General features: G+C 37.3%; 1 protein-coding gene across 1 annotated transcript; it reads left to right on the plus strand.

Moving 5' to 3' along the window:
• Window positions 1-728: 728 nt before the first annotated feature.
• Window positions 729-1,667, plus strand: LOC121465698 (olfactory receptor 4F3/4F16/4F29-like). Its single transcript, XM_041679038.1, has one exon. It carries the CDS (start codon window positions 729-731, stop codon window positions 1,665-1,667), a length of 939 nt encoding a protein of 312 aa, XP_041534972.1.
• The last annotated feature ends 10,430 nt before the right edge of the window (window positions 1,668-12,097 follow it).

Below are 12,097 nucleotides of genomic sequence, written 5' to 3' on the forward strand. Positions count from 1 at the left end.
CTACTTGATTCCTTTGAAACGGTCTCTCATGCTGAGCCTGGATCTAGTCTGGCAGTCCCCAAGCTCAAGTGATCATTTATTTCCAGCTTTCACAACACTGTAGGTACAGACACACACAGTCACAATTAGCTTCTTGTTTGGATGCTGGGATCTGAACACAGGTTATCACAATTACACAGTGAATGCCCTTACCAGTCAAGGTATCTCTCTAGCTTAATATTTCCAGTTTTTAGTCTTTTCCATTGCTCTTCAACTGTTTTATTCTCGGCCTACACCTCTTTATCATTTACGGTGTTGAGAAGCTAATATAGGTTCTTATTCATCTGTAATTTTATTTTATTGGGCTACAAACCCAGTCTATATTTTTAACTTTTTGAAGGACCTCCACAAATTATTTGTCTTCCTAAATAAATAGACTAATTCATATTCACATCAAATTTTTTAAAACAACCAATATTTGTTTTCTTTTAAAAAATTAAAGCTTTTGAAATATAAATACAATTACCTCATTTCCATTTCCTTTTCTCCCCCAACTCTTCCCAAGCACCTTCTCTTGTTATCTTTGGAAAGTGTGAGGTGATATTTTGTTATGGTTTGAAGTCATGATCTCCTGATGACTAGTGATACCCAGCACTGGTTTATTTATAAATGCAGGATTTTACCTTAATACAATTATAATTTATCATTTCTCCTGTTTCTTCTCTCAGGTAGCACTGACAAAAAGGTCAATGGAAGGAGTGAATCAGTCCGTGGTGTCAGAGTTTGTGTTCCTGGGACTCACCAATTCTTGGAGTATTCAACTATTGCTCTTTGTGTTCTCCTCCATGTTTTATGTAGCAAGCATGACAGGAAACTCCCTCATCGTGTTCGCTGTGGCTTCTGACCCTCACCTACACTCTTCCATGTACTTCCTGTTGGCTAACCTCTCCTTCATCGACTTGGGTGTTTCTTCTGTTGTGTCCCCCAAGATGATTTATGACTTATTCAGAAAACACAAAGTCATCTCCTTTAGAGGCTGTGTCACTCAAATCTTCTTCATTCATGTCATTGGTGGTGTGGAGATGGTGCTGCTCATAGCCATGGCTTTTGACAGATATGTGGCCATATGTAAGCCTCTCCATTACTTGACCATTATGAGCCCGAGGGTGTGCATCTTGTTTTTAGTGGCTGCCTGGGTGGTTGGCCTTATTCACTCTCTGGTTCAACTGGCTTTTGTAGTAGATTTACCTTTCTGTGGGCCAAATGTGTTGGACAGCTTCTACTGTGACCTTCCTCGATTTATCAAACTTGCCTGCATAGACACTTACCAACTGGAATTCATGGTCACAGCCAACAGTGGATTCATCTCTGTGGGCTCCTTCATCATACTGATCATTTCCTATATTGTCATCATAATCACTGTACAAAAACACTCGTCAAGTTCTTCCTCTAAGGCTCTGTCCACTCTTTCAGCTCATATCTCTGTGGTTGTCTTATTCTTTGGTCCGTTGATATTCTTCTATACCTGGCCTTCTCCTTCAATACACCTGGACAAATTTCTGGCAATTTTTGATGCAGTTGTTACTCCTTTTCTGAATCCTGTGATATACACACTCAGAAATCAGGAAATGAAGGTAGCAATGAAGAGAGTATGCAGACAGCTAGTTAGTTATAGGAAAACTTCTTAAATTGATGAGCTGAGGACTTTCTTCAATGAATGTAGAAGGTTATGGTCCATCAACCTCAGAAAAATATTTGCACACACACACACACACACACACACATATATATATTACACATACACAAATTATGTATATATCTTTGTCTTTCTCTATATGTTTACATATTCTTCTGATTAGTCTGGATTAATAATCTCTACTGAAAACAGAGAATCATATTTATTTACAAAGCAAAGATTATAATAATCTTGAACTTACATTCCTAAGGAATAGTGTTTACTTCGACGTAACTGATACTGAAGGCCTTTAGAAAAAGGAAAATTTCTCTCTTACTTCTTTTACACTTGTTTTATTTCTTGAGTATTTCATGTATGAATATTGGTTTCAAAAATTTCCATTCTTCTTTCTCCCCGCTCCTTTTATTTCTGGCCCCTCTTATTTCTTTACTCATTATGACTTCTTAAATTTAAAATATATTCAAATATATATGTTAAAACAATAAGATATAAATAAGATACTGAACCCATGTGTATATGTGTTTACTATACATTGTCTCCAATGCAGGGATTTCTGGACAGTTTTCTTATAAAAGCTTATTCTACTGAGCCATTTGTCTGTCTCCTGTAGTTAGTTATGTTACTCATTTGGATTTTTTCTACTGTGGAAGAAAATTAAAATCAGGAGAACACACACAGGGTCTGTAATAGATGCTTGTTTTGTGTAGAAGAGTTGAAAACCATTTTGGAATACCAGCAAGAAACTAAGTAAACATGGTTTTTCTGTCAGATTAGCATTACTCTTTTCACATACATCATATTTCTATTCCTTTATATTTATTACTTTTTTCTTAGTATATTTCTATGTTACAGTAAAACTCAAGAATAAATTGTATAATATTTGAAAGGAGGAATTGAAGCAACATGTATGTTTACTTTGTGAGTTGGTAAATAGGTACTAAGATACTGCATGTGTTTCTACAAGTACTCTGTGATATGGAAGTAAAACCATCCCTGAAGATATTCTGCACTTTTATAGATCTCAAAGTTCAGTTCCTCCAGGTCCCAGTCATTTGCAGGTCATCGCCAATGTAATGACAGTCACCCGGCACATACACGCACCTGCATCATCAAATTTGGTGCACTCAGACAGACACAGCAGAGTTAATCCTTGCTCTTCACTACATGACATTTTCATTTCCATTGTTCTCATTCACTGGCTTGAGGTACAGCATGAGGTTAATTGGGATCAGACTTAACTGCAGTACTGAATGACTTCCATATTCATAAAGTCTTGTTCACATAAGTAGCCAATGTACATCCTTATGTTCTTTGTCCTTTACTGAGAAACCTGTGAGTGGTTGGTGTCAACCCTATGATTTGTTAATCAAAAAACATTTTCTAAATTTCCACGTTATTCAAATGATATTTCATCAAGCACAGGACACTTTCATAGCAGATGAAATGTGATAATGAGCTTACAACACATGAAACTCACTAGTCTACCCACATGCTTCATTCCTTATAAGCCAGTGATGGAAAACTTGGGCTAGGAATTGGGCTAATGGTTGTCCCTCCAATGTGGTAGGCACAGAAGTAGCTGTGCCAATCTTGCTAACAGTTCCCAGTTGTTCACTCTGTTCTGTAGTCATACATTTTACTTGTAGTTTTTCAAGCCTCTATTTTTTTTTAGCCCCGTTGCCCTTTTATGGTAAGAACTCACTATTCTAGACATCTGATTCCTTTATTATCTTTTATTAGTTCTTATAACCCTGCTCAAACTCTAAATATCTTTGCGTACATAAATTCTCTTCCATTATCAGAGTTTGTTATATATTGCTTTTTGGATCTTGATTTATTACCTGTTACATCTGTGAAAAATAAACAGAAAATTGAATTATATTTATTTGCAATGGCAAATATATATAAATGCAAAATACATGAAAGTTCTGAAAGAACACAAATGACACAATGGTTATCCCAGAAGGATTAGGTAGGGTTTGTTATTCCTGAGTTGTGAGATGCCCCCAGCATGACCACCAAGAATCAATGAAATTAAGAGCCTGCAAAATACTTGTATATATATTATAGGGCAGACCATTTATATTGGATAGCCAATTAATGTGTTCTTCCTTGGAAGACTATTTCTCGTAAAGTCAGCATTCCTGAACTATCTGTAGTTCTCTGTGTAGGAATGAGCCTCTTGGGCTTTTCCTCATCCATTTTACCGTGGATGTAGGCCCTGTTCACATCATGTTTAAACAATCATGCTGAGACTTTATGATTACAACTTCTGACATTACTAGAGGTCACAATCTCCTAGCAAACTCCCTGTCCTCTGACTCTTACAATCTTTCTGACCTCTTCTACAATTACTCCTGAACCTTAGGTGTGGGAGTTGTTTTGTTTCAATAATGGTCTCCAACCATTCCAAAGAGGAGCTTCCTTGATGAGGAGTAAAGACGCCACTTAGCTGTGTGTATAAGAAAAAATATTTAGAATGCAGTTAGAGATAACGCTGGTTTAATAAAGTGGCAGTTGTTGGTTTTTCTCCAAGATCCATGATTTTCCTTCCCTGAGTAGCTAACAAGGTTTCCAATTCCACATAATTATCCTATTGGACAATTCTTTTATTTATTTGTTTGTTATTTGTTTATTTATTTAGGTTTTTAGACAGGGTTTCTTAGTGTAACCTTGGCTGTCCTGGAGCCAGGCTGGTCTGGTGCTCTCAGAAATCTGCCTGCCTCTGCTTTCTGTGTGCTGAGATTAAAGGTGTGTGTTTCAACCATCTGGCTTGAGCAAGTTTTAAGAAGTTATGCATTTTTCCTTTTTTAATTATTTTTTAAATTTCATTTTTCATTTCATCCGTAGTTCTCACCCCAAATATCCCTGTCAGGTCAAAGCCCATCCACTCCTCCCAATGTGTAAGGGTTCCCATGGGAAGTTAACAAAGTCTGGCACATTTAGTTGGGGCAGGACTAAGCCCCTCCCCCACACGCTGCATTAAGGCTGAGCATAGCATTCCACCATAGGGAATATGCTCTAATAAGCGGTGCCTCACATATAGTCCAATTTTCACCCCTGTCTCTGACATAAGGAGGGCCTAGTTTGGTCCCATATCAGTTACACAGCTTTTTGTCTAGAGTTCATGAATTTCCACGGGCATGGTCGAGATATCTGTAGATTTCTCTATCATTATCTTGACCTCTCTTGCCCATATATTCCCTCATCCCTCTCTTCAATTGGATTCTCAGAGTTTGGCCTGGTGCGTGGCTGTGGATCTCTCCATCTGGTTCGATCAGTTGCTGGATTGTTGGCGCTTGTTTTTCCTTGCTGCCCAGAACTGAAATAATCACACAGAAACTGTCTTATTTAAATCACTGCTTGATCCATTAATTCTAGCTTCTTATTGGCTAACTCTTACAACTTAATTTAACCCATTGTGAATCGCCACATGGCTTTGGATTACTCAAATGATTCTGGCATGTCTGTTCCCTGTGGGGCTACATAGCATCTTTGAGATGCCTCCTTCTTTTTCTCAGCATTCAGGTTAGTTCTCCCTGATATCTTCTTCAATTTCTTTCTTAGAGACTTAAAGTTCTTATCATACAGGTCTTTCACATTTTTACCTAGAGTTAACCAAAGATATTTTATGTAGTAGGGCTTCCGAATTTTTTGGAGGTAATCTTGTGTTCTTCCACATTACTGAAGGTGTTTATCAACTGTAGGAGTTTCCAGATAGAGTTTTTTTTGGGTCACTTATATAAACTTAACCTATCTCATCACAGTGAAAGTTTGCCTTTTCTTTTTTATTTGTATCCTCTTGATTTCCTTTTGCTGTCTTTTTGCTCTCCATTCTCTGAACATGGCGAACTATGAGGGCTGATGAGACGCAAAGGACAATGGCACGGGGTTTTGATCCTACGTAATGTGCTGGCTTTGTGGGAGCCTAGCCAGTTTGGATGTTCACTTTCCTAGATATGGATGGAGGGGGGAGGACCTAGGACTTACCACAGGGCAGAAAACCCTGACTGTTCTTTGGACTGGAGAGGGAGGGGGAAAGGAGTGGGGGGAGGGGGAGAAGGGTGGGAGGAGGGTGGGAGGAGGGGGAGGGAAATGGGAGGCTGGGAGGAGGTGGAAACTTGTTTTTTTTTTCTCCTTTTCTCAATAAAAAAAAAAGAAAGGAAAAAAAGAAAAAAAAAAGAACTTCAAGTACTATATTGACTAGATATGGAGAGCCTTGTCATGTTCCTGATTTTAATGGAATCACTTTGAGTTTCTTTCCATTTAATTTTTCTGTTAATTTTTTGGTTTTAAATATTGCTTTCATAATGTTTAGATATGTTTCTTATATTCCTGACATCTCCAAGATCTTTATCATAAGGGGTGTTGAATTTTGTCAAAGGCACTTTTGGCATCTAATGAGATGATCTTGTGTTTTTTTTTCTTTCAGTTTGTTGATACAGTGGATTATATCGACAGATTTTCAGATATTGAGCCAACCCTGCATATCTGGGATGAAGTCTACTTGGTCATTGTGGTCTTTTTTTGATGCAGTTTTGGATTCTGTTTGTCTGTTTACTAAATATTTTTGCATCAATATTTGTAAGTGAGAGTGGGCTCTAGTTCTCTATTTTAGGTGCATCTTTGTGTGGTTTGGTTATAGCAGTAGTAGTGTTTGGGGATGCTTCTTCTGTTCCTATTCCATCGAACAATTTGAAGACTTTTGGAATTAGTACTTTCTCAAAATTTTGGTATAATTCTGTGCTGAAGTCTTCTGGTCCTGTGCTTTTGTGCATGGGAGACTTTTAATGGTTATTTCTATTTCCCTTGGATTATAGGTTTATTTAAAATGTTTTTTTGTCTTGATTTAATTTTGGTATATGGAACTTATCAATTTTTTAACCCTTTTTTTAAATTTTCCAATTTTGTTGAGTACAGATTTTTGAAGTGTGATCTGATGAGTCTGAATTTTCTCAGTGTCTGATGTTATGCCCCTCTTCATTTCTGATTTTGTTAATATGTATATTCTCTTTCTGACTTTTCATTAATTTAGATGAGAGTTTGTGTGTTTTATGGATTTTAAAGCATTTCTATTGTATTGAAACAACATGCAAACTCTTTGTTTCATTGATTCTTTATATTGTTTTCTTTGCTTCTATTTTATTGATTTTTTTGCCTTCAATTTGACTCATATCATCTCATAGTTCCCTTGTTTTTCTGTTAATTTTCAGTCTGGAAGATGTGGGTGTTAGTAAGATAGGGGGGTTTAAATCTTCCATTATTAGCTTGTATGGGTAAATGTGCAAATTAAGCTTTTGTAATATTTCTTTTACAAATGTGGGTGCCCTTGTTTTGGGGGCATAAATGTTCAGGATTGAAACTTTATCTTAATGGATTTTTCGTGTAATGAATATCAAATGTCCTTCTTCATTTCTATTGATTTATCTCAGTTTGAAGTCTGTTTTGTGAGACATTAGGATAGCTATACCAGCTTGCTTCTTAGGTTCATTTGCTTGGAAAGTCTTTTTCTAACCCTTTATTCATAGGAAATATGTGTTTTGAAGTTGAGGTGGGTTTCTTGTATGCAGCAGAAGGTTGGATTCTGTTTTCGTATCCATTCTGTTAGTCTGTATCTTTTTATACTCAAGTTGAGTCCATTCAATTTAAGGATTGTTAATGACCAGTGATTGTTAATTCCTGTTACCTTTTGGTGGCAGTATGTGTGTGTTTCTCTTTAGGATTTGCTGTTGTGGGATTATCTATTGTCTGTGCTTTCATGGGTAAAGCTAACTTCCTTGGGTTGGAATTTTTCCCCCTAGTACTTTATGTAGGACTGGATTTGTGGATAGGTATTGGTTAAATCTTGTTTTTTCATGGACTATCTTGTTTTCTTCTTCTATGGTGATTGAAAGTTTTGCTGGGTATAATAGTCTGGTTTGGCATCCATGGTCTTTTAGTGTCTGTATAATACCTGTCAGGACCTTCTAGCTTTCAGAGTCTACATTGATAAGTCAGGTGGGTATTTGACCCTCTCATAAACACTCCATGAAACTGGTATGACATTGAAACATGATTTTTAGGTAATTTGAAGCTGTGGTCCTGGGAAGTGGTCACTCTTATTTGTTCTCAGAATAAACTATTCTTCCTCCTGTATAGATAGGATCGTGGTTTTGGTATATGCACTACTACAACATTCTTATGCTAAGCCCAAATGGAATTAGACAGCATATTTAAGGCATTCTTACAGATATTATGATAAATGCATATAGAAAACTTGTATTTAAAACGTAATTTTTTTAATACTGTAATTTTTTATTGATTCTTTGGGATTTTCACTTCATACACCCCAATTTTTCTCACACTCAGTCCTTCCATAGCCTCCTCTCACACATGCAGCATCCCCCTAAAAGAAATTCCCTCCAAAATTCAATTCAAAACGTAACAAAAATAACCCTCTCTTTTGTGTTTTCTAATCTATCCATCTATCTGTCTATCTATCTATCTATCTATCTATCTATCTTTCTATCATTTATCATCTATCTACGGTTTTTCAATACAGGGTTTCTCAGTAGCTATGGCCACAATTCTAGAACTCACTCCTGTATACCAGACTTGCCTCAACCTCACAGATATCTGCTTGCTTCTGCCTTTTAATTGCTGGGATTAAAGGCATGTGCCACCACCACCCAGCCCCTTCATGCTTTTAACACCTTTACAATGGCACTGGGTGCTGCTGTATGTCACACAGTATACCCTACTGTCCAAATAGCCACACACGCACACATACACACACACACACACACACACACACACACACACACACACACACACACACACACAATGCTCATTGCCATGAATTATCAGTCTGGTTCAAGGCCTTTGGCATAACAAATCACTGGACCCTCATCAATACTCATCTCCATTATCCTCCTGCTGCCCCTAGTCATGAGTATCCTACAATTTTTGTTCCACAGGACCAGTCCCTTCATGCACTCTAACAGTTCGTAGATGGGGTATATGTTATCAAGGACCAACATACAGACCAGGATATCGTTCTAGGCCATTAGGACTACCCTCCCTCAGGCAGGGGAAGAGTCAGCTCTCCTAGGACCATGTCATGGTGAGAGACGAGGTTAGACTTTGAGGGTCAGGTGTCCCAGGGGTGGCAGGGCCAACAATTCTACTGCAGTGACCAGCAAGTGACAAAGACAGCTATTTCAGCTACAGTGAGTAGTGGCACCATTCAGCATGACCTTTGAATTTGAATTCAATTGGTTCCCATGACCCTCCATGGAAACACAAGCCATGGACATCATCACAAAAGCCAGCTGCAGAAGAACCATGGGCAAGAGCATGACTATGGGCAGCAACTTGTGCTTGGATGTCACCATGGCAACAGTGGAAGTAATGGCCACCCAGATCAGTATGACCTTGGCTGCAGCAAGGCCTTAGGACACAGATATGGTCTCAGGTAGCTATACAGAAGTGCTAGCAGGAGACACAGACATCAACACAGACACTGGCAGCTGAATGGCCATAGAGACAGACACGGCACAGACATGGCCCTGTACAGCAGCCTGGGACCAGAAAACCCTGTAGTCCTGTATGTCAGCAAAGGCCACACAGATCAGCATGACTCAAGTTGTGGCTTGTCCCTCAGATACATAGTGCCACAGGTTGTGGCCTTTACCCCTAGAATCCATGTGGCCTTCAGTGTTACCCTGAGACATGGGCATTAAAACAAGCCTCAGATACGGTAAGACCATAAAACCTGATATGGTTCCTGGTATCATCCTGGGCTTAGATGCCATCATGACCCCAGATAACTGTGCAGGCCACTCAGATTGGCATGATCATCCTTGGACAGCCACATGGAACCAGGTGGGAGCCCAGAGCCCTGGCACCTGCATGCTTTTTTGTGGCTGTGCTGATAACAGCAGCCACAAATGTCAGAAAAGACTCTAATTGCAGCAGGGCTGTGGACACAGACATGGTCCCTGCCATCTGCTGAGGTCAGATGAAATCATGTCCCCTGGGGGCAGCACAATCCACTAAAATCAACATCCACCAGTGGTGTCAAGGCTGTTGTACAACAAAGTGACCACAGGTGGCATCCAAGAATTTGGGTATCCCTGTGGCCTTGGTGGCAACATGGTTCATGTACATCAACATAGACTCCAGCTGCAGTAGGATCACCAGTCATGGTCTTAGGCAGCAGCTCAGGACCAGACATCACCCTGGTCCTGGGAAGCAAACAGGCCACCAACACCAGGCCATTCCTCACCATGCTTGGTGCTGCAGATCTCTTCTTACCATAGCATAGAAACCATTCTCCATTTTTGTTCTCTCCCACTTCTCCACCACATACTTGTTAGTCACAAGACTGCCCTGTGGGCATTTTTCATCTGCTTAAGCTATTTGGTATCAGACAGGCCTGTCGATCTAGGTCATCATAAAAAGACTAATAATATTAAACATATAATAAGCCATTTTATACAGCAAGTTCACTATTAACTATTTACCAAAATAAAATTTATCTGTGTGAATGACAAGCACAGGAACATTTACACTGGTGCATTCCTAACAGCTATAGATTAGATAGAACCCTAATGTACTGAAGAGGGGAGTAGATAAATAGATGTGCATGAAATGGTATAAAAGTAGTAAAATAAAATTACTAATACAACATCATGGTTTAATCTCAAGTGCAGGGAGAAGAAAACTTGAATAAAAAGGGAACATAATATGTGACTATGAAAATCGTCAGATATTTGTCAGATATGTATACCTTCTCTTTTATGTATCAAAAAGGATACACCATTTTATGGTAAAAATTTGGAGAAAGGAATTCTTAAATTGTTGGTACAAAGACAAATTTGTATACCCAATGTTGTTAATAAACTGTAAGCTTTCATCACTCTGGAAATTGAAGAAAGAAGGTTATATGTTTCAAGTAAGTGTGAGATAGACAATTCTTAAATTTGATCAACATGAAGAGCAAATTCCTGTGTCAATGTTTTTATAATTGATATTAGATAAAGCTATATATATATATATATATATATATATATATATAATACACATGATGGGTGAAATACATTACATATAAAACAAATATGTGGAACACATACTGTATATGGAAAAAGCTCTTATATCATATAGTTAAGATTTTAAAAAGAGGGATATAATGCCATAGTGAATGTGGAGAACATCATGTTAAATGAAAGGCAGACACAAAGCAGAAAAGTAAGGTGTGCTCTCACTTACTTGCAAACATTTAAAAAGTTGAATAAAAAGGAAAATAGTACAGCTGTGGTCATCAATATTAGATCAGAGAGCATAGCAAGGATAGATTAGTTCATAGTTATATATAGCTAAAAATTCTAGAAAATTAATGTACTGAATTAAAACTATAGTTAGTAGATTGGTATTTAATGATGATAAGTTGAAGAGGTTTTTATGTTTTTAAGGTACACTCAATGTCTATGTAAATTATTGATAGGCAATGTTACAATATGTATGTCTATCAAAATATAATAGTGTTCACCTTAAGCATATACAATAAATGGATTTAAAAATAAAAGCAAAATTATGCAAACTAAAATAAGATTATTTGGCTAAGTCTCAGGTGTGGTATTCGTTGATCATAGATTGCCAAAAGATAGTATGGTAGAAACTAATGACTCCTTTGGCATCTTCAGATGTCATAAAGTTGTCTAAATGTGTATGTACAACTGACAGGCAAGATGAAATTTCCACTTTTCAACAATTTATTCCATTTATTGTGTATGTGCATGCACACATGAATTTGTATTTGTTTACTTATATTCGTGCAACAAGTGTGGAGTTAAGAAGATAATGTGATGGACTCAGTTGTATCTCTCTACCATGTGGAGCCCAGTTAAGCATAATGACAAAACTCAGGTTTATCAGGTTTTGCAACAAGTGATGGTACCTGCTGAGACATATCACTGGTCCATATTATTCAGCATATAATATTTATGTTGTCATAATACATATAGAAATGATAACTCAATTACAACATATTGTTATTATATTCATAATAAGTATATGAGAAATAATTATGCATGGTTATTATATAATAAACAATATGTAATATATAGGTATTATTTATAATTATATGTATAATAATTATAAATATGTTATTACAAATATGTATAATCACAAATATTTAATTACAATATATAATGAAAAGAAACATTTTCTGTACTATTTGACTCATTGTTGTATTTATCTGTATTAATATGTTATTTTTTTAGTGCATATCAGAAAGTGCTGGTGCTGGAGAATCTCATTCAATCAATAGCATTTGAGATGCTGGGCAAGTTTTGACAAGGCCTTGTTTACTATAAATGTGTATGCAATGTTCTCTGTCTCTCTCTCTCTTTCTCTCTCTCTCTCTCGCTCTCTCTCTTTCTC

Source organism: Microtus oregoni, unplaced genomic scaffold (assembly GCF_018167655.1).
Source record: "Microtus oregoni isolate MIOR12 unplaced genomic scaffold, Mior012 000031F_ref0000149, whole genome shotgun sequence".
In the NCBI taxonomy this organism is placed as follows: Eukaryota; Metazoa; Chordata; class Mammalia; order Rodentia; family Cricetidae; genus Microtus; species Microtus oregoni.